At 42.1% G+C, this 22,037-nt stretch overlaps 2 protein-coding genes across 2 annotated transcripts; both read right to left on the reverse strand.

The window, feature by feature from the left end:
* Positions 1–450: 450 nt before the first annotated feature.
* LOC144508298 (P2Y purinoceptor 1-like) lies at positions 451–2,355 on the reverse strand. The gene has a single exon (XM_078236117.1). The coding sequence runs from the start codon at positions 2,267–2,269 to the stop codon at positions 1,247–1,249; it is 1,023 nt and encodes a 340-aa protein (XP_078092243.1). The 5' UTR covers positions 2,270–2,355; the 3' UTR covers positions 451–1,246.
* A 6,923-nt stretch (positions 2,356–9,278) lies between these two features.
* On the reverse strand, positions 9,279–14,573 carry LOC144508299 (P2Y purinoceptor 1-like). Its single transcript, XM_078236118.1, has 2 exons — positions 13,407–14,573; positions 9,279–9,783 (listed from the first exon to the last, which is right to left on the reverse strand). The coding sequence occupies exon 1, from the start codon at positions 14,477–14,479 to the stop codon at positions 13,421–13,423; it is 1,059 nt and encodes a 352-aa protein (XP_078092244.1). The 5' UTR covers positions 14,480–14,573; the 3' UTR covers positions 9,279–9,783; positions 13,407–13,420.
* Between the last annotated feature and the right edge of the window lie 7,464 nt (positions 14,574–22,037).

A 22,037-nucleotide genomic window follows, 5' to 3' on the forward strand; every position in this document is an offset into this window, starting at 1 on the left:
TCAAGGCGCTACATAAATTCAAGTGGTTGTCCTCATTGAATCCCTACAGTGCAGAAGAGGCCACTCAGACCATTGAGTGCACCAACTTCCTGACAGAGTACCCCACCCATGCCCTCTTCCCCACCCTAAACCTCCACAACCCCTCACATTTCCCATGGCTAATCTACTTAACCTACATTGGAACACTAAACATTTAGCATGGCCTAACCTGCACATCTTTGGACTGTGGGAGGAAACTGGAGCACCCGGAGGAAATCCATGGAGACATGAGGAGAATGTGCAGACTCCACTCAGTCACTCAAGGCTGGAATTGAACCTGGGTCCCTGGAGCTGTGAGGCAGCAGAGCTAACCACTGTGCCGTTGTGATAAAATGTTACTTTGGCATGAAAAACACATAAGGCACACTTAAACTTCTCATAATCAGACAAGCAACACAATTATTTAAAACATGTATTTTTCTCATAGTCAAAAACCATTTACAAAATAATTACTTAATTCACTGAATCACATCTTAAAGGGATTGAATACTTATTCACTGTTAATGTAGCTGGCTCAATAAGAAACATCCAGGAGCAATATTTATTCACTCGACACTGAAGGCAATTAGATAAGTCAATACAAATATTTTATCTTCACATCATCTAGCGTGCAAATTTAACTGCTTTGAGAATATATACTGCGTTGTTTTTATTGTCTCTTTTTAAAAAAATCATGATTTGGAGATAACAACAACACCTAACAACAAATGCCATATTTTGAAAACATACTGAAAAGGGGCGACATCAAACCCGTACTGGATTATCTCTCTATTTGTGCACAAGGAAGCTTTAACAACCAGCAGCCAGCCCTCATAATGTTAAATGGTACGTTTAAAAAAAAAGTTATATTTTAGAAGGCGGGCGTATATTAAACCGTAGACTTCACATCGAGTGTTTAGAAATCATAGAATCATAGCTTAATCGAAACAGAAGGTGAAGAATCCATGCAATTTCTTTATTGACCAGTTGCAGTCTTATCAACAAGGGGAACTCACCCAACTGCAATGGCACACACAAATGATCCTTCACGTTATGCACGCAAATGTATAAAGAACATTCGTTCACTAAACAATTCAAAAATCAATACTGCAGTGAGATAAACAAAATATTTCTGGAAATATTCCGATCAATTCTCAATGACACTGTAAAATAGATGGAAAGGTGCTATGTAGGGCATTTATAGATGGAGAGGTGTTATATGGAGCATTTATAGACAAGATGTCCTTTTCTGGCCCTGGCTAAAGTATTGGATGTTGACCACTGAAGACAAAGAGCGACTCATCACTTTTCCCAGCTTCTCCATTCGGGTCTTCACATCATCCCCGGCCAGAAAGTAAATGAGCGGATTGATGACACTGTTCAAGCTGGCCAGGGCCCGGGCCACTTGGTAAAGCAGGTAAATGTCCTTGAAGCTTTGAATGCACTGACCCTGCAATTGCAAAGACCTGGAAATCAAGTTGGCGATTCTCAGAAAGTGGTAGGGCGTGAAACAAAGGGCAAATAAAAGCGTGACAATCAGCACAAGTTTGAGACAGCGGCTCCTCAAGACTCGGTCCACGTTGTTGTTTCGGATGAGGACTAGACCAATGTGGCTGGAACAGCCCACGATTATCAGAAAGGGAATGAGAAAGGCAGTCACGGATAGAATCAGATTGTACTTTATGTAGTCCGGAAGCTCCTCATTAATCGTACTGTCGAAGCACTTTGTGCCATTGGCGTTAGTCTTGGTGAAGTGTAAATCCACCGAGGTCTGGATTACAACCAGCCCCCAGATCAGAGCGCTGATCAGCACTGAGTGGCATCGTTTCCACCTCCCCATCACCTTCATGGGGTGCACAATGCCCAGGTAGCGCTGCACACTGATACAGGTGAGGAACCCGATGCTGCCGTACAGGTTCAAGTGGAAACAGAGTTTCGTTATCCTGCAGAACAACTTCCCAAAAATCCACTGGCGCCGACTGACATAGTAGACCACCAGGAAGGGCAGCGTGCTGACATACAGCAGGTCAGCCAGGCCCAGGTTAAAGAGGAGCACAGTCAGGTTGCTCCACTTCTTCCGAGACAACCACATGGCGACCAAAACCCAGCCATTCCCCAGGAAGCCCGCGATGAACACCAGGCTGTAGACGGCGGGTAGGAACTGAGCTGTGAACTCTTTGTTGACTTTGCAGTAAGTCTGGTTGACTGTAAAGTCTGTGAGCGAAGGAAACATGTCGCTTCTCTCCCCCATGCTCAGCTCACTTTACAAGCTGCGAGGTGCACAGAAGCTGCTGGTTTGGCAGATCCGACCTCAAACTTTGACAGCGAGCCGCCCCCTTCTGCAGCTTCTCCGCCGCGCTGCAATGCTCTTGATGCTCGCTTTACTGGCGTGTCATCAGCTTGCTGCCTCGGCTGGGTGAATTTGACGAGATGTCAATCCCAGGCTGGTGGCGGTTTAACTTCACAGAGCGTAAGTGACACGCCCCACGGTGCCCATCTAGCTCTCCAAGTTGTAAGTGACTGTTAAAGACGAGAGCAGAAAGGTCCAACAATAAAACACATGGCCCGGATTTTGTGATTATTTTGCAGTCGGCAACTTCAAGCTTTTGTGAATTCATTGCAACAATCATGACTTTGCTGTTGAATTTCCCTGCACGCAAAGAAACAGCAGCTCTTTATTGCACATGGACTTGTCCACACACTTCCCAGGGGCTTGTACACATGGAAGGGAATAAGAGACTCAAACAACACCCAGCCCTCTCTACAGCAGGCCTCGCTCGGGAGGCTTCCTTCACAAATTATCCTCACTTCAAGGGGCCCCAGGAGAACATTTGGGAACGACAAGGATTTGGCAGAAGAATAAACCGAATTTCAAAAACAAAAATGTTGGGGTTTAAAGGAAAGAAACGCCTTCTGAGCAAAAGTGAGGCAATGTAAGAGCAACCAATAGGTTAAAGAAAAATAAAGCAATACAAAAAATGAGAGGATGAGTGAATGTGGATGGGTGAGTGAATGAGAGTGTGTGTGTTCTAGTGTGGTGATGAGTGAGAAACCTGAGACTGGGCACAGGGCAGACTCTGTACACTCACTGACACACTCAGTCACTCACACTCATGCTCGCTCACTCTCTTTCACTCCCTCTTTCTCATTCGCACTCTCACTCGCTCACACTTTCTCACACTCGATCACTGGCTCCATCTTTCTCACTCCCTCACTCTCTGTCGCTCACACTCACTCGCTCTCTCTCTCACTTGCTCTCACTTGTCACTCACTCCCACTCTCCCTCGCTTTTTTTCACTGCTGTCATTCATCAGGTGAGTCAGCGTTCTGAAAGCTCGTGATACCAAATTAAACCCGTTGGACTTTAACCTGGTGGTGTGAGACTTCTTACTGTGAAGTATATATAATATGCACTAATTTTATGAAAGATATAAAGTTGTTGTGAATTCAGCATTGCATTATCCTCATCTGCATCAAAACATACTACGTAGGTCATTGCTTTCCTAAGATGTATAGCAATGATTGAATGCTATATGGAATGCAATAACTTCTGAACTGCTGGGATGATGGCAATGCATGCGAAGAAAACCTTCTACCAGATGAAGATGTGCCGTACAAAATTAAATAAATATTCCAGAGTTAGAAGAGAGAGAGACTGACCAATCAAGGCCCAAAGTGTAGACTAAAAACAATTTTAAAAAGTGAGGTGAATTGGGAAGCAATGATTATATATTTGTAAGATAAGGAAATACAAAGTAAAGAATACCACAGTTTTGAGGTTCTGGGAAGAATGCATTAGACAGAAAGATTTTATGATGGGAAATGCGATGGTGTAATAAGAGATGGGCTGTTCAATACAATAGGAATATAGATGGAGGACAAGTGTATTCATTTGACATAGTATTTCATATGAATATGTGGAAAGTTATAGCTGGGAGAAGATTCTTATTGTGAAATAAGGTTGTATTATAAACGTGGGTTTAAAATTTCACCACACATGAAAAGTAAGGAAGTCTAACTCAAATGGTTTGTTGGCTTAACATTTTCCAGTCTACTTACTGTCTGGAATCTTCTTTTTTTAACTGGAAATAACAAATTGCTTCATTGATCAATGGTATGTACTAGTTTTTAGCTGGCTAGTGATGCCGAGTGACGGCAACAGCGTGGGTTCAATTTCTGTATTGGCTGAGTTATTCATGAAGGTTTGCCTTCTCAGACTTGTCCCCCAACTGAGGTATGGTGATCCTCAGGTTAAAACCACCACCAGTCAACTCTCCCTCAAAAGGGAGAGCAGCCTATGGTCATCTGGGACTATGGCGACTTCACTAGTTTTTACATGGCCATGTAGGAAGAAGTCATTTGCCTCAGGTTTGAATCAGGCCAGTTGTAATTTAAACTATATTTCTAACCTGCATTATTCTGGAACAAGAAGATGATTTGAATAGTTTCTGATCAGAAAACATGGTTTTGGAATGTTTTTGAAGAGAAACAGTTTAAACCGATGGAAGAAAGTAAAAAAAAGACCCACATAATTGGCTGGATTTACTCAATCTGTTATTTCTATCACTTGAATTGTGGTTTAAGAAGTTCAAAGTTCTATTTGTTCCTAATGTTGGCACTGCTGCCTCACAGCTCCATGGACCCAGGTTCCATTCTGGCCTTGTGTAACTGTCTGTGTGGAGTTTGCATGTTCACCCGGTGTCTGCATGGGTTTCCTTTGGATGCTCTGGTTTCCGCCCACAATCCAAAGATGTGCAGGTTAGATGGATTGCCCATGCTAACTTGACCCTTAGTGTAGACTAGATGGGTTCACCATGGTAAATAAGTGGGGTTACAGGGATAGGGTAGGGGAGAGGGCCTGGGTAAGATGCCATTTTGGAGAGTTGATGTAGACTTGATGGACTGAATGACAGTAATATATAAACAAGATTGCCAAATCACACATACTGTCGGTGATGACATCAAAGGTGTAACATAATGTCTTCCTATTATAAAAAAAGAGTAGATTTTCCGAACCTTTCTCCCTAGCTCAGCCTATATCAAGAAAAAAATGGAGCAGAGATACAGTGATCTGGCTATCCAACCCTTTTAAGAATGTAAGAAATAGGAGTTGAAGTAAGGCAGTTGGCCCTTCTAACCTGTTCCAATATTCAATTAGATCATGGCTGATCTTCTTTATCTCTTCCTTGCACAATTCCTGTATCCCTTGATTCCTCTTAGTGTCCAAAAATCTATCAATCTCTGCTGTGAATAAACTCAATGACTGTGCATTCACAACTTCCTGGGGCAAGAGAATTCCGAAGATTTGCAATCTTTGAATCAAAAAGATGTCTGTTTATTTCACTCCTAAATGGTGGGGCCTTTAATTTGAGAATATAGAGAGAATTGGTGGTGGAACAGTCATGTCACTGGACGAGTAACCCAGAGACACAGGTTGTGTTCAAATCTCACCATGCCAGCTGGTGGAATTTAAATTCAATTAATAAATCTGGAATATAAAGCTAGTCTCAATAAAGTTTATTCATTAGTCACAAGTAAGGCTTACATTAACACTGCAATGAAGTTACTGTGAAATTCCCCTAGGCACCACACTCCGGCGCCTGTTCGGGTCAGTTCACCTAACCAGCACTTTCAGACTGTGGGAGAAGCACCGGGAGAAAATCCACGCAGACACAGGGAGAATGTGCAAACTCCACACAGACAGTGACCCAAGCCGGGAATTGAACCCTGGTCCCTGGTGCTGTGAGGCAGCAGTGCTAACCACTGTGCCACCATGCCGCCCTATAATGTTGACCGTGGAATTATCACCAATTATTTTAAAACCCCATCTGCTTCACTGATATCTTTTAGAAAAGGAAATCTGTCAACTTTACCTGGTTTGGCCCACATGTGACTCTGGACCCACAGCAATGTGGTTGACTCTTAATTACCCTCTGAAATGTCTTAGCAAGCCAGCCAATTCAAGGGCAATTAAAGATGGCAAAAAGTACTGGCGAAGACATATCCCAAAAAAGAATAAGTCTTAGACACCCCAGCCAGAAAAATAATCTCCTAACATTTATCCTGCCAACCCCCTAAAGAATCTTAAATGAGTCAATTAAATCACTCCTCATTATTCTAAAGTGTAGGAAGTACGGGCCTAATCTATTCAATCTCTTCTCATCGGATCTCAACCTAGGGATCAGCCCAGTGAATCCTCCAATATAAATATATCCTTTAGGTATACAATGCTACAGGTGTGGTCTTACCAAAGCTGTATACAGTTGGAAGTAAGATTTCTTCACACTTATATTCCAGTTTCTATGCAATTAACGCTAACATATCATTTGGTTTCCTAATTTCTTTCTGTACTTGCATGTTAACTTTCTATATTTTGTATAAACTAAGCCTAAATTCAGTATTCCTTCTCTGTTCATATTTACCCCGATCACTATTCTGCTTTATCACTTTGACATTTCCCTCACTGCTTTTGAATTTACCTTTTGCTACATTAGCTTAAAGCACTCCCTTCTCCCATTATTCACCTCACCAGGACATTAGCCCCTGGTGTAAATGAAGCCTTTCCCGGTAAAATAGTTTTCCTCGGTACTGGTACCAGCGCCCCATGAACCCTTTGAGTCCCACATCATTCCTTCTGCCACCTTCTAATCCGCGAGTCTCTATGTTGATTAGCACACGGCATGAGAAATAATCCAGAGATTATTACCTCTGAGCTTCTGCATTTTAGTTTTGATGGTAGCTCTTAAAATTCTCTCAGCAGAACCTCTTCCATAGTTCTACTTACATCATTGATTCGTGGCCCATGATGCCTAGATTCTCCACCTCCCATTCCAAATTCCTTAACCCTGGCATTGACATGCAACATATTCTTTGGAACTCACAGTTATGGCTGCCAATAACAATATCTATTCCTCCCCCCCACCCCCCCCTCCCCCCGACTATAATGTCTCCAACCACTACCCTATTCCTTCTCACTTCCCTCACTTAAATGGGCTCCTGTTCCATGTTCAGTTTGCTCATCCACCCTGCAGAGTTTTCCCTTGTCTGCATGTGAAACAAGAACTTCATATTGTCTAGCACTATGTCTTCGGTCCCGTTACCTGACCCGCAGCCACATCTTACTGCCCCTGATTACTAGCCAGTCCTGCACAACTTCTAAACCTAAAGGGTCTGACTGCCTCCTGGCTCAAAGTGTCCAGCTGATGCCAAACATGGAGCAAAAAACTGAATTCCAGAGGTAATTGAATAATTATGGTACAGAAGGCCAGACTAGGGGAGGCAAAGGCGTAGTGGTATTATTGCTAGACTATTAATCCAGAAACTCAGCTTGACACAATTCAGGTCAAAGTAGCCTATATGACTGGCATGCCAGATATCAACTTAAACATATACTCCCTCCACAGCTGGTGCACCGAGGTAGCATTGTGCACCATCTATAAGATGCACTGCATCTCAACTCTTCTTTGACAAGACCTTCCAAACCCATGACCTCTACCACCTAGAAGGGCAAAGGCAGCAGATGTCTGGGGACACCACAATCCTCAGGTTCCCCTCAAACCTGGCTTGGAACTAAATCACTGTCTGTTCACTGTCATGGGGTCAAAGTCCTGGAACTCCCTCCCTAACAGCACTGTGGGTCTACCTCCAGCAGATGGGCTGCAACAGTTCAAGAAGGCAGCTCACCACCATCTTCTCAAGGCCAGTTAGGGTTGGGCAATAAATGTTGGCCTAGCCAGTTATACCCACATCCCATGAACAAATAAAACAAATCAGGTAATTTCAGGTGTAGCATGGTGCTTTTAAAAGAGTCACTTGTTTGTACATGAGCTCCCAATGTTGGTCTTCAGCAATGTTTATTTTTCCATTATTTTTGTTGAGCTCCATTAATCTATTTATGGAAGAGTTTCATAGAACATAGAACATTACAGCGCAGTACAGGCCCTTCGGCCCTCGATGTTGCGCCGACCTGTGAAACCAATCTAAAGCCCATCTAACCTACACTATTCCAATATCATCCATATGTTTATCCAATGACCATTTAAATGCCCTTAGTGTTGGCGAGTCCACTACTGTTGCAGGCAGGGCATTCCACGCCCTTACTACTCTCTGAGTAAAGAACATACCTCTGACTTCTGTCCTATATCTATCACCCCTCAATTTAAAGCTATGTCCCCTCGTGCTAGCCATCACCATCCGAGGAAAAAGGCTCTCATTGTCCACCCTATCTAATCCTCTGATCATCTTATATGCCTCTATTAAGTCACCTCTTAACCTTCTCTCTAACGAAAACAGCCTCAAGTCCCTCAGCCTTTCCTCATAAGACGTTCCCACCATACTAGGCAACATCCTGGTAAATCTCCTCTGCACCCTTTCTAATGATTCCACATCCTTCCTATAATGCGGCGACCAGAACTGTACGCAATACTCCAAGTGCAGCCGCACCAGAGTTTTGTACAGCTGCAACATGACCTCATGGCTCAGAAACTCAATCCCTCTACCAATAAAAGCTAACATACAGTACGCCTTCTTAACAATCCTATCAACCTGGGTGCCAACTTTCAGGGATCTATGCACATGGACACCGAGATCTCTCTGCTCATCCACACTACCAAGTATCTTACCATTAGCCCAGTACTCTATATTCCTGTTACTCCTTCCAAAGTGAATCACCTCACACTTTTCCGCATTAAACTCCATTTGCCACCTCTCAGCCCAGCTCTGCAGCTTATCTATGTCCCTCTGTAACCTGCAACAAGCTTCCGCACTGTCCACAACTCCACCGACTTTAGTGTCACCCGCAAATTTACTAACCCATCCTTCTACGCCCTCATCCAGGTCATTTATAAAAATGACAAACAGCAGTGGCCCCAAAACAGATCCTTGGGGTACACCACTAGTAACTGAACTCCAGGATGAACATTTCCCATCAACCACCATCTGGATTACTAGTCCAGTGGCAATACCATTACACCTCTGTATATTTGTGATATAGGTTTTGCATCTGTATGATCCTGATGTATCTGCTAGTCTCAACCCAATTCAATCCTGTAATCTGCGAACAATGTTCAGACATTTCATTGGTTAGAAATTGCCAGCCAAGATCACTAATTCTGCTGCTTTTTTGAATGGTCTGCGGTGCAGGTATTAAAGAGTGTATTTTAGCACCGTTCCAGAAAACAAAAGAAATTAAGGATTAAAATTGTTTAACTGTAGACCTGAGAATCAAAAGTACCTTTCAATGTCCAATGAGTGCTAGATTTACCATTTTTGTACTTTTTATTTACAGGTTCAACATTTATAGAATAACAATAAAAATAACAAGAATACAGAAAAATACAAATGCAAGGACAATCAGGCAGTAAACTGAAGAATGTATACAGTAACATGATGGCAAGGGCATGACAAAACTGAGAAGTTGTATATATAAAATGGTAAAGTTATTTACAGACTTATTAAATGCTATTTTAAAGGCTCAGATTTGATGGTGGGAAGGTTTAAAAATAGCATTGCATAGGTTTCCTTTAAATAAATCATGTATCATGATTAAGGCAACAACACAACAATCATTGCTGCAAACAGGATAGATATATTGATCTGGAATTTGCAGCTAGCAGTCAACAATGGCTCACTGTTCATAACGCTTAAAGCTATGCACAAACTGTTTGTCCGCTCTTGGGTCATTGGGAGTCTGAGATAGCATAGCCCGTTCTATAGAAGTAATAAAAACCAGAAAATGCTGAAAACACTTAGCAGGTCTGGTAGCATCTGTGGAGGGAGAAGCAGAGTTAATGTTAAAGTCCAATATGAGTCTTGTTCAGAACCCTCTATAGAAGATCTGAGATCTGTGTGTACAGGACTAGCAATGGCGTAACTCTTTGACTTGATTTGATTTATTATTGGGATACAGTGAAAAGTATTGTTTCTTGCACTCTACACAGACAAAGCATACTGTTCAGAGAGTACATAGGGGAGAAGGAAAGGAGAGGGTGCAACATGTAATATTACAGTCTTAAGATTGAAGAAGCCTTATGTGCTGATGCAAAACCAGAAATTGGAAATTAAAATAATTAAAGTAAAATCGCGTCCAGAAAGCGAAAGTGAGGGAAAGAAAGATGGAAGTTAAAGAGGGACATAAAAGACGCAGAAAGAAAATTTAAAAGAAAATTAAAAACTCCAACACTAACTAAAATCTACAGGGATGTGTCTCCATATATGTAAAAGTTTATTACCAGTGGCAGAGAGGTTGTTTGTGATTATGAAATATCACGGCATTATTAGTTACACATAAATGAGTCAGCCCTAACCTTTTGGTGTGTTTACTGTATTTCTGATGGTTACAAAACTCAGCTTCATGCTTTCATGTACCTTAGTATTGGATCTTTCAACAGGATACAGGTGCAACTAAAATTTTGGAGAGGTTTCTGTCCAACTTACTCTATAATAACAATGATAGGCTCACAATTAAATGTACCCACCATCAAACCTGAGCCATTAAAATAGCATTCAAGATTAATCAAATAATTATAAGAGTATGGTAAATATTAACACTTAAATTTTCCTTAAATTAGTTCATCACTTTGTGGCAAAAATTATCATAAGTTTTGAATTCTGAGATTACATTTCAATGTGTATCCTAAATGCAACCTTTATCATGTTTTGGAATGACTTATTCTTAATATTTACAAATGTTATTATCATGTGGTTGAGTATTCAATTTTAAAGCCTTACAAATATGCGGAATATTGATGAAGTATTTAAATCACTGAGGCAAATAATGAAAGTTCGTATCTTCAGTTAACCTATCCAAAAATACATCCAGACACTTCTCAATGAAACGAAGGGAGTATTAACTTATGCCAGTATCCTGAATTTTCTGTTTCAATCAAAGTGGATAGAGCTCTGTGTTCAACTTCAGCCCTGATAGATAGTGAAGATAAACTACAGAGTGCAGTGGTATGAGAAAACTCACTTTATCAGACCTGAGTGCTCCAAGATTATATCATTTCCCATATAACATCGTACCCCCTGTGTAAATTACATCAGTGGTATGGCAGTAGAGAAGTTGGTGCAGTACCATAGAGAAGTAAGCATTTGGTGTAGACTGCACCATAACAACTTACATTAATATAATGTTCTAAATGTCAGAGAGTCCCACATTGTCTTACAGATCTGAGAATGAAAGAGATATTAAATGGAAGAGAAAACATGTTGAATGGGGTTGGGGGAAGGTCTGAAAAAGCAGTTGAGCACAAATGCTTATGGTTGGCTTTTGAAAACAAGAAGGGAAGAGATGTGGAGCAGGAACTTTAGGAGGGAGTTTCAGAGGCAGTGTTATGTGGCTGAAATAATTATGTGGCTGAAATAATAGCCACAAAGGGCAGAAGGAAGAGGAAGGGAAATGAACAGTGTATTGGTATGGGCAAGAGTGAGGTAAGAAGACCACATATTACATAGAAAATAAAAAGCTAACTCGGGTAGAGGAACACAAATACACAAATCATTAAAGGCAATGACACAGCTTGGTCAGGCCTTGAATAGGTAATCAAATCACTAAGGGTTATTTCTTGAGGAATAGAGTTTAAAAATAGAAAAGTTGTGCTAAAATTGTATTGAACCTTACTTGAAGTTCTGTATACAGTTCCAGTATTATAAAAATGATATAGAGGCACTGGAGAGAGTGAAACATAAATTCAAAAGGATATATGACATTATACTTATCCATCAGGGAACGATGGACAGGCTGGCACATTTTCCTCTGAAAAGAAAAGGCTTAATTGAGAGCTCTAAAATTAAGAAACTTTTTATAGAGGAAATACAATGTGTTGCCTCTTATTGCTGAGTTAGTCACCAAGAAATCAGGTAGGTGATTCAGAAGAGTACCCAGAGAGTAGAGAGAACATGCAAGTTGCTACCCGAGTGAATGGTTGAGGCAAATAGGTGTGGTTAAGGAGATGGAAGATAAACACATGAGGGACAAGGTAATGCTGATGGGGTTATATGAGAAAGGGTAGGAGAAAGCTTGAATGGAGCATAAAAACAGCACATATATATATTATTATAACTGTGCTTCCTGCTTCAGACTGTGCTGCCTGTTAACAAGTCTTCAGCCTGATCAGTGCTTGCTTTGTTCACACAAATCTCAGGTCCCCTGTCAAAGGCTCCCTGCTCTTTAGGCTTTATATTGGGCCAAAGATTCCACCCAGCAATGTAAAGTGATGGCTCGCTGGAATTACAAGAGTTTACAGCACACTGGCTTGCTCCAGAAACCTTCTTGGAAACCTCCATTGCCAAGAGCTGCTTGGGACTTGCAGCAAAAGAAACCCCACAGGCCACACAGCAGCACAATGCAACTCCAGTGAGCTCCGGGAGACCGTGCCCCCATTTTTACTGATGTGGAGATGCCGGTGTTGGACTGGAGTGGGCACAGTAAGAAGTCTCACAACACCACGTTAAAGTCCAACAGGTTTATTTGAAATCATGAGCTTTTGGAGCGCTGCTCTTTCTTCAGGCGAGTGATGAAGGAGCCACTCTCCTGATGAAGGAGCGGCACTCCAAAAGTTTGTAATTCCAAATAAACCTGTTGGACTTTAACCTGGCATTGTGAGACTTCTCACTGTGCCCATTTTTACTACGCTGGCTGCTAGAAAGCAGGTAAGTTTAAAGGGCCCAGTGGAATTGACAGGCCGTGGATAAGGTACGTGTCTGGGTAAGTGGATGGGATTTGACGGCGGAGGGACAAGGGGTGGAAGTCAGGGAAGGGGGCCGTGGGTTGGGGTTGGGGGGGGGGGGGGGCGGGTCGAGTCGGGGTTGGGTCAGGTCATGGGTGGGTGGTGGTCAGATTGGGTCAGGTGGATACTTAAGAGTCAGGCATGTGGGTGCGGTGCAGCTGGGGGAGTCAGTGGTGTGGGATTTGCGAATACTCTACTCTAAGAGGGTAATTAACTGGGAATGGGTGGGAGGTCTGGAGTGTGGGGGATGCCCTGTGCGGTGCTCAGTCGTGGTATTTAATATAGACGGGCTGAAGTTGAAATGGTTTTATTTCTTAGAGCTATTTCAGAGTAACTATGAGGGTAAAACTGACAGAGCCATCGGAAGTTAGTGATTTAAATCAGTTTATCGGATAGTTCCCAGCCCAGTCCCAACTCTGGACTATTGCTGGACCCTTACCTGGGAACTTTCTGGAGGGATTCCCCAACTAATCTTTGGGATATCACCCCCCCCCCCCCGCCCCGCCCCCAATCCGTCGTTAAAGAGCTCGGAAGTTAACGCCAAATCTCAGTAGTTTATAGATATGTTCAGAGCTGTATGAAATATCCGACTCCTCGCTTTGCTCCAAACATGAAAGTAAATCGCTTTGCATTATTCATTATCACAGTTTGTGAACCTACTTTTCTGTGTGGTTTTACACGGTTGTCTCGTGTGTTGTCAATGATTCTGTGATGAATGTCCTTTGGGGCATTAGATAATTACTGCCTTTAACCCCAGTGAGAGACAGATGGAGCTTTTCCTTGAATGTTTTCATTTTCCCGATCGCGTTACCCTGGGCTACAAGGTAAACGAGCGGGTCAATGCAACTGTTGAAACTAGCTAAGCCCCTGGCGATCTGATAGAGCAGGTAAACGGTGTTGCTGCGCTTGCAGATACCTTTGGACTGCAAGTGTCTCGAATTTAAATTCAGATAGCGCAAAACGTGATAAGGCGCGAAGCAAATGGAAAACAAGACCATCACGACGATTGCGAGGTTCCTGGACCGTTCCTTCAGAGTAACGTCCAGGTTGTTGTTTCTGGTGAGAACGACCGCGATTTGACAGTAAGATGTTAGAATGGCGAGCAGGGGGATTAAAAATCCAGTGACTGAAATAACCTTGGTGAACAGCAGGTAGTCAGCTAATTCCGCATTCACTGCAGAGTCGTGGCACGTTGTGCCATTGGCGTTAGTCTTGGTGAAGTGTAAATCCACCGAGGTCTGGATTACAACCAGCCCCCAGATCAGAGCGCTGATCAGCACTGAGTGGCGTCGTTTCCACCTCCCCATCACCTTCATGGGGTGCACAATGCCCAGGTAGCGCTGCACACTGATACAGGTGAGGAACCCGATGCTGCCGTACAGGTTCAGGTGGAAAAGGAGCCGCGTTATTTTGCAAAACAGCCAACCAAAAATCCACTGGCGCTGGCTGCCGTAGTAGACCACCAGGAAGGGCAGCGTGCTGACAGACAGGAGGTCAGCCAGGCCCAGGTTAAAGATGAACACGTCCAAGCTAGTCCATTTCCTGCGCTTCACGCACAAGGAGACCAACACCAAGCAATTCATGGAGAACCCCACCACAAACACAATAATGTAAATCGGTGGGAGAAACATACGCTTAAACATCTTGTTCACTTCACATCCCTCACTTTCGTTAAGTGCTTTCGAATCAGTCGTTAACAACCCTGCAGGCAGGGTGCTGACTTCCGACATCATGACCGCCCAACAGGTACAGACTGGACCTAAATATCTGGAAATCCCGCGGTGGATTGGTACTGCTCAGTTGTCACATGAACCAAAAGTCAGGACTGCAACAGCAATCGGATCCAGCCCAGTTAAGGAAATCAAATCCGCAGCCCATTAGGCTATGTACAGCAAGGAATAGAATGAACGAGTGATTGGTTGGCTCAGACATTCAATAACAAAACCACACCCCTTCGAATTTAACCTAATACAAAAAATCAGTTACTGTACACCTTGTTGCAAAAGAATAAACAACTTGTGAATGACAGGTTGATGTGTCGCTTATATTTAACTGCTGCAGTGAATGTAGATAATTAATATTTTTGAAAGTAATCCATTTGAAAAGATCAGAACAACATCTTGCGTTTGTTTAGAGCCTTTAGCACAGTGATGGGCGATCTAAATTGGTGAGCAGGCTGCATGAAGGGCCCTCCTTCATCTCAGTGAGTTCTAAGATTAAAATCGAAACAAGAACAGAAAATGCTGGAAAATCTCAGCAGGTCTGACAGCATTTGTGGAGAAAGAATAGAGCCAACTTTTCCGGTCTTAAAGGGTCTTCCAAACTTGGAACGTTGGCTCTCTTCTCTCTCCACGGATGCTGTCAGACCTGCTGAGATTTTCCAGCATTTTGTGTTTTTGTTTTAGATTGCAGCACCCGCAGTATTTTATCTTTTATCTTAGATTGAAATTGAACTTGTTCACTAACCCTAACCCTTGAATACGATTAAATACATTTACTACATGCGGAATAGTTCATAGCAAGTTATAGAAAACGCATAATCATTTATATGTAAATAGAAATATCACCAACTTGAATTGGGAAAAACAAAAAACACTTCGGACACAGAGGGAGCGCAGTTTTCATAGTCAATGTTGTATGTAATCAGCATGCACCTCGCTTCACTTGCCCTTGCTTTACCTGCGTATCAATTCAGTCATACTGGGAGGAAAGAAATGACACAAATGGTAATAAGCGGAATGTGGCAACCCTGTGTGAGGGCAATGGTCAACAAAATGTGCTGTGGGCCACAAATGGGCAGAATATGGCCCCAGGGCTAGTGGTTGCCCACCACTGAATTAGTTGGTGAAAGAATTAGATGAGTGCAGATAGCTTGAAGGGTTGTGAGACTGAAGATTACAGAGGTATCAGAGATGTGCAGCAGGTGGAGTGGAGGGGGTGGAAGGAGGGAAATGGAGACTATGTAGGGATTTGAAAACAAGAATCAGAGTTTTAAAATCAAGGAATTGCTTGATTGAAAGCCAATCTAAGTCAAAGAACACAAGGTCATAGCACAAGTAAGGGCACAGACAGCAAGGTTTTGGGTGACTTCAAGGTTATGAATGGTGGAATATGGGAGGTAGCAAGGAGTGTGCTGAAATAGGCAATTCTAGAGGTAACAGTGGCATGAATGAGGATCGTAGCAGCAAATGAGTTGAGGCAGGGATGAAGTCAAATGATGCTATGGAGGGCAGCACGGTAGCACAATGGTTAGCATTGCTGCTTCACAGCTCCAGGGACCTGGGTTCGATTCCCGGCTTGGGTCACTGCCTGTGTGGAGTTTGCACATTCTCCTCGTGTCTGCGTGGGTTTCCTCTGGGTGCTCCGGTTTCCTCCCACAGTCCAAAGATGTGCGGGTTAGGTTGATTGACCATGCTAAAATTGCCCCTTAGTGTCCTGAGATGCGTAGGTTAGAGGGATTAGCGGGTAAAATTAGTAGGGATATGGGGGTAGGGCCTGGGTGGAATCGTGGTCGGTGCAGACTCGATGGGCCAAATGTCCTCTTTCTGCACTGTAGGGATTCTATGATTCTCTGATTCTAGGTGACGACACAGGTATATGGTTGAATGTTCACCTCAGGGTCAAGTATGACACCAAAGTTGTGAACAGCCTGTTATAGTGTCAGAGAGTTGCCAGGGAGAGTGATGGAGTCAGTGGAAAATGGAGTTTGAAACAGGGACTGATATTAATGGCTTCTGTCTCCCCAATAGTAAATTGGAGCAAATTTCTGCTCATCCAGTACTGGATATTGGATAAGTAGTCTGATAACTTAGCAACGGTAGAGGAGTCTAGAACAGTGGTTGCATGGAAAAGCTGTTTGCTTTCAGCATATATGTTAAAACTAACATATGATTTTGAATGATGTCAATAAGGGACAAGGATATTCACTTGTAGATGAGAAATAGGAGAGGGCTATGGATAGATCCTTGGGGAAATGCCAAAAGTGACAATGAGGCAGTGGGAAGAGAAGTTATTGCAAGTGATACTCTGGTTATAATTAGTCAGATAAAAAAGGAACCAGGCAAATGCAGTCTCACCCAGCCATATGACAGTGGAGAGACAATAGAGGGTGATATGTGATCAAGAGGGGCCAAATTAAAAATAACAATTCAATTTCTACAAAGTCTCATCAAAAATGAATTCCATACATTTGGGTCCACGATGAATGCAGTTTTTATATGCTCTGGTCAGTTTGCAGTAGCAGTCAAATTATAGAATTGTGCATCACAGAAACAGGCTTTTTGGCCTTTTGCAGTTGCTTGGCTATCTTGCTAGTGTCTTTTCCACCACTATCCCATCAAACCCATAATCCCCTTTATAGACTGAAAAAAAGGCAGGATAAGTTCTCTGATTTTTGTGGGTACCCAACGTTTCATTTACATGGTATCAGCAGATCCATATTGGAACATTCAGACATACTCTTTCCATTTGCTCCAACTTCCGTGTTCATAATATGCGTTCTTTAATCAATAGGAGAGAAGAAAAACCTGGATCTGGCAGCAAAAATAAATGATCCCACTTGAACATTCCCTCTTACTGCCCAACTTCCACTTCTGTCCAATACAAAAAGGTTTCAATCTCCATTTAGGACAGAGTTGAGGAGAAATGTTTTTCTGACAGAGGATTGTGCAACTTTTGAACTCTCTGGGTGGAATTTTACCAGCACATCCTCCCGTGATTTGTACGATCCCGCTCAAGGCCAAGGGAGAATACCATTCTCTGAGCCTCGCCCGCCCCGCAATCGGGCCGGGCGTGCCAGTAAAATTCTGGCCTCTGCCTCAGAAGGCATGGAAATAGAGTAATTGAATATTTTTAAGGCAGAGGTAAATAGATTCTCATTTGGCAAGGGATTCAAAGGTTATTGGGGGTAGGTGGGAATGTAGAATTCGAAGCACAAACAGATCAGCCATGATCTTATTGAATAGTGGAGCAGACCCGAGGGGCCAAATGGCCAAACTCTGCTCCTATTTCATAAGTTCATATCCATCTGGGTCTTTGCAGATGGAATAGTTAAATACCAGCGCTAAAGAAAGTTCAAGAAAGGAATTGTTGGTGACTTAGCATGGTATACACTGACATTTGACTTTGATGCCTGTGAAGTGTTTTTTTAAAATTTCTAGTTATGTATAAAACATTTACTTGTGCACTAACTTTAAATGTAGTTTTTTTAATAATTGCATTACAATATGGTGTTATAGATCATTCTGAGTCACATCACAAGTTAGTGTACTGTGATAAGAAGCCATTGTATAAGATCATAGAATAGAATCCCTACAGTACAGAAGGAAGCCATTCGGCCCATCGGGTCTGCACTGACCACAATCCCACCCAGACCCTATTCCCATAACCCCATGCATTTACCCTAGCTAGTCTCCCTGACACCAAGGGGCAATTTAGTGTGGCCAATCATCCTAACCTGCACATCGTTGGACTGCGGGAGGAAACCGGAGCACCCAGAGGAAACCCATGCAGACACAGGGAGAATGTGCAAACAGAATGTGCAAACTCCACACAGACAGTGATCCGAGGCCGGAATTGAACCCGGATCCCTGGCACTGTGAGGCAACAGTGCTAACCACTGTGCAACAGTGCTAACTACTGTGCCACCGTGCTGCCCCAAGATATTTAATAATCTTTTTAATTGTGAAAAACTCCCTTTAAGAGCAGACTATTTTACTTTAAACTCCATTTTCTGCAATTAGCTAACATGAACTTGTAGACCCATGGATCTGAACACTTTATAATTGTCAGACCTCTATTACAGTTGTCAAAAGAGTCTACATTGGCATATTGTGGTCAATACAGTGGTGAAATCTTTTTTCAAATGTTCAGAGTATCAGTAAAGGTAAAGAAGAAACCAACTTGTAAGAGATAGTTTACAAAATCACAAATTGAACTATTGAATCAGAACTTTAGTAATTCCATCCACATTCCTTTCTTTGTGGCTTTCAGTTAGGCTAATCAAAGCTGTCTTTCTTTGATCCTTTTCCTACATGATCACAAGTGCAAACTTGTACATATAATGACCCAGGCTTTGCTAGAGTGGAACATCTTGTAGTGCACACACCTAGTTAGCTTTGTTTGTGCAAGTTTTGGTATAATTTTTTTGCTTTGGAAATTACTGGATGTGCAGCTGAAGCAATGTGGCAAGGACCTGGTACCTCGGTAAGCAATGAGACAAACAGTGTATCTCTGTAATCAGATTAAAAAGTTGAGAAATAAACAAAGGAAGGTCTGAAAAGGAGAGTAAATTAGAATGAGGGATTGAAAGTCAAATCAGGCAGATAAAGAAACATAAAGTGAGGAAAGGAAGATTGGATAAAGAAAGAGGGAAACAAAGACAGGAAAGGTAAGTAAGTAAAAATATAAAATTACTTTTAGGTCTCCAACAACAATTGACAACCTGAAGGAATGAAATTTCACACTTTTAATTGCTCATTTTCTCGGCAAGAGTGGTTGGCAGGCCATCATTAATAGTTATCACATCATTTAAACAGTAGTTTATGCTGCTAATTATGAGACCTAACTTTCTGTGGGATGTTTAATGGTCAATTGATGCGCAAATGCATCAACTTTGCGAAACTTGTAGGTTGATTTATGGTAATATTCCAATTCAGGAGTTATATCTTCCTTGTCACAAGTTGCTGGGCGATATACACATGCCAAGCATTTTATTTTTTAGCAAATTAATTGATGTCAATTAGCACCACTGCTAATCATAAAAGGTTCTGCTCTGCAAATCCTCAAATTATTTATTGAAGAAAAAAATCATTCAGGCTTCTGCTTAGAGACCTGTAATTGAAACAATTAGTTATGAATGTTTGGTAAACTGGGTATCATAGTTAGTAATTTCTTACAATATAGTTAACTCTTAGCATTATTGCCTTCTGAAACCAGTTTCAAGCTCTGCTGTCAGATCATTCTTTGGGTTGTATCATGAAATACACCTGTTCAAAGCCCTAAACTGGAACTCTGTAAGAAGCATGACTGATGAACCTTGCATTATTAGTGGATTTCACAGACCCCACTGGGAAGATTCTTAATAAGAAGCTGCCACAGGCTGACAACACTGGTTCTGTGTATGATTTTGAGACTAAACTCCAGCTGCATGAAAACCAGTTCTTGTATATGAATGCTGAAATCTGCACAAATTGGATACAGTGAAGTATATAACCTTTGACTATTATAACCTCTCCCCAGTAGGTTATAGGCATAAAGTTAGCATAGTAAATGAAGTGCCTAATTGTGTAAATAATGAATTAGTTCCAGAAATGCAGAATACATGGAAACTACTTAAAATTTAAAAAATGCAAAGTTGCGTGAAGAAATGCTCAGAGACTGACTTTGGGACACATTTCGTTATTGGACAGCCAATGTAAAACTCTATAGGTGAGTGAGGTGGTTAAGATGCCAGTCATTGTGCAATTCCATGAGTTTCAAAGAAAAACTGTTCCCCATTAACTGATCTTACAAGGACTAGGGCATCCAAATTTAAGATTTTGGCCAAGAGATATTGGGGATGTGAGGAAGAATTTCTTTATAGAATCATAGAAACCCTACAGTGCAGAAGGAGGCCATTTGGCCCATCGAGTCTGCACCGACCACAATCCCACCCCACATATTTTACCTGCTAATCCCTCTAACCTACGCATCCCAGGACTCTTAAGGGGCAATTTTTTTTTTAACCTGGCCAATCAACCTAACCCGCACATCTTTGGACTGTGGGAGGAAACCGGAGCACCCGGAGGAAACCCACGCAGACACGAGGAGAATGTGCAAACTCCACACAGACAGTGACCCGAGCCGGGAATCGAACCCGGGACCTTGGAGCTGTGAAGCAGCAGTGCTAACCACTGTGCTACCGTGCAGCCAGTTGTAATGGTCTGGAACTCATTGCCTACGCAACTGATGGAAGCAGAGGTAGTTAATGATTTCAAAATGGGCACTTGGAAATAAACTTGTGAGGCTATGAGGATAGTACAGTGGGAATGAATTTCTGCGTAGAGAGGTGGATTGATGGGCTGACTAGCCTCCTGTTTCATAATGAGTCTACAGCTCTATGACAAATGCTGACCAGATAGTAACTTACTGTGCCACAAGGTGAACATTTACCCATTGGCAACCCAACAAATAAGGTAACAGAAGAAAGATACAAGGAAAATTAGGTTTTCGAATTGCCACAAAATGGTATACTTATTCAAATGAATACTTATTTGTACAAGTAAAATCAAACTGCCATGTATTTTGGAAACCATGTCTGGACAGCACCTAAGAGAAAGGAAAAATTAGGGAACAGGGTGTTCTTTGCAATTGATGCAATTCATAGTCAGAGTGCTGTGAGCCAGGAAGCAGTTTAGACACAAGCGAGGTGTTGAAGAAGCAGCAGCAAGAAAGAGAGTGAGGCAGCCATTTTCAGGAAACAGGTCAGCTAGAGACAAAGTGCTAAAGGCAGTTAGTTTGTGCAAAGCATCATTTTCTTCGTTGAACCGAAGACCATTCCCAAGTCCAGCTCACTTAAGCTATATGGTGTGGTAATCACTGGCTAGATTTGACCAGTAGGTTTATGGTTGTTGTTTGGAAAATGGGGTCTCAGCAAAGTTTAGGTATGGGGGAAACAGATGCTTTTGTGTTTTCAGTCTTTGAGGGACTAAGTGCTTACTATTACTTACTTTTGACGAAATATAAGATTGTTCTTTGCAGAGTTTTATTATCTTTCTTGCATTTAATAAATATTTTTATTTGTTTGTTTAATGAAAGAGAGGTCTGAGAACTCACTAATTCCTACTAATATCTAAAACAAATATACCATACAAAACCAGTGTTTCAGATTGGGACACCATCACACAAAACATCAGCGGGGTTTTGTAACAGAATGTAATAAGATGGCGCACTGATTATCTGAAAGAGGGCTAGATTATAGATGGGATGGCCCAGTGCTACCATAAGGTACAGAAATGCTGGACACAGGGAACCTGCCACAGTTTTGACAAAAGAAATGGCAAACAGAAGAGTTGCGTGTCGCTTGGTACAGTCAAATGTTGGTACAATTAAATCTGGTGAGGAAGTCTCAGAATGTAAAGGGCAAAACCATGCGATTGTGGGCTGATCAAAGTGTGACCAAATTTTTAAACTAGATTGTCTGGATGATAAGTAGGAACTTGGGCATTCATACCCTTTCAGGTTTTAACATGTATGGATTTAAATGAGTTATAATTGGTATCATAGAAACCCTACAGTGCAGAAAGAGGCCAT

This window comes from Mustelus asterias, chromosome 20 (genome assembly GCF_964213995.1).
Source record: "Mustelus asterias chromosome 20, sMusAst1.hap1.1, whole genome shotgun sequence".
Classification (NCBI taxonomy): Eukaryota; Metazoa; Chordata; class Chondrichthyes; order Carcharhiniformes; family Triakidae; genus Mustelus; species Mustelus asterias.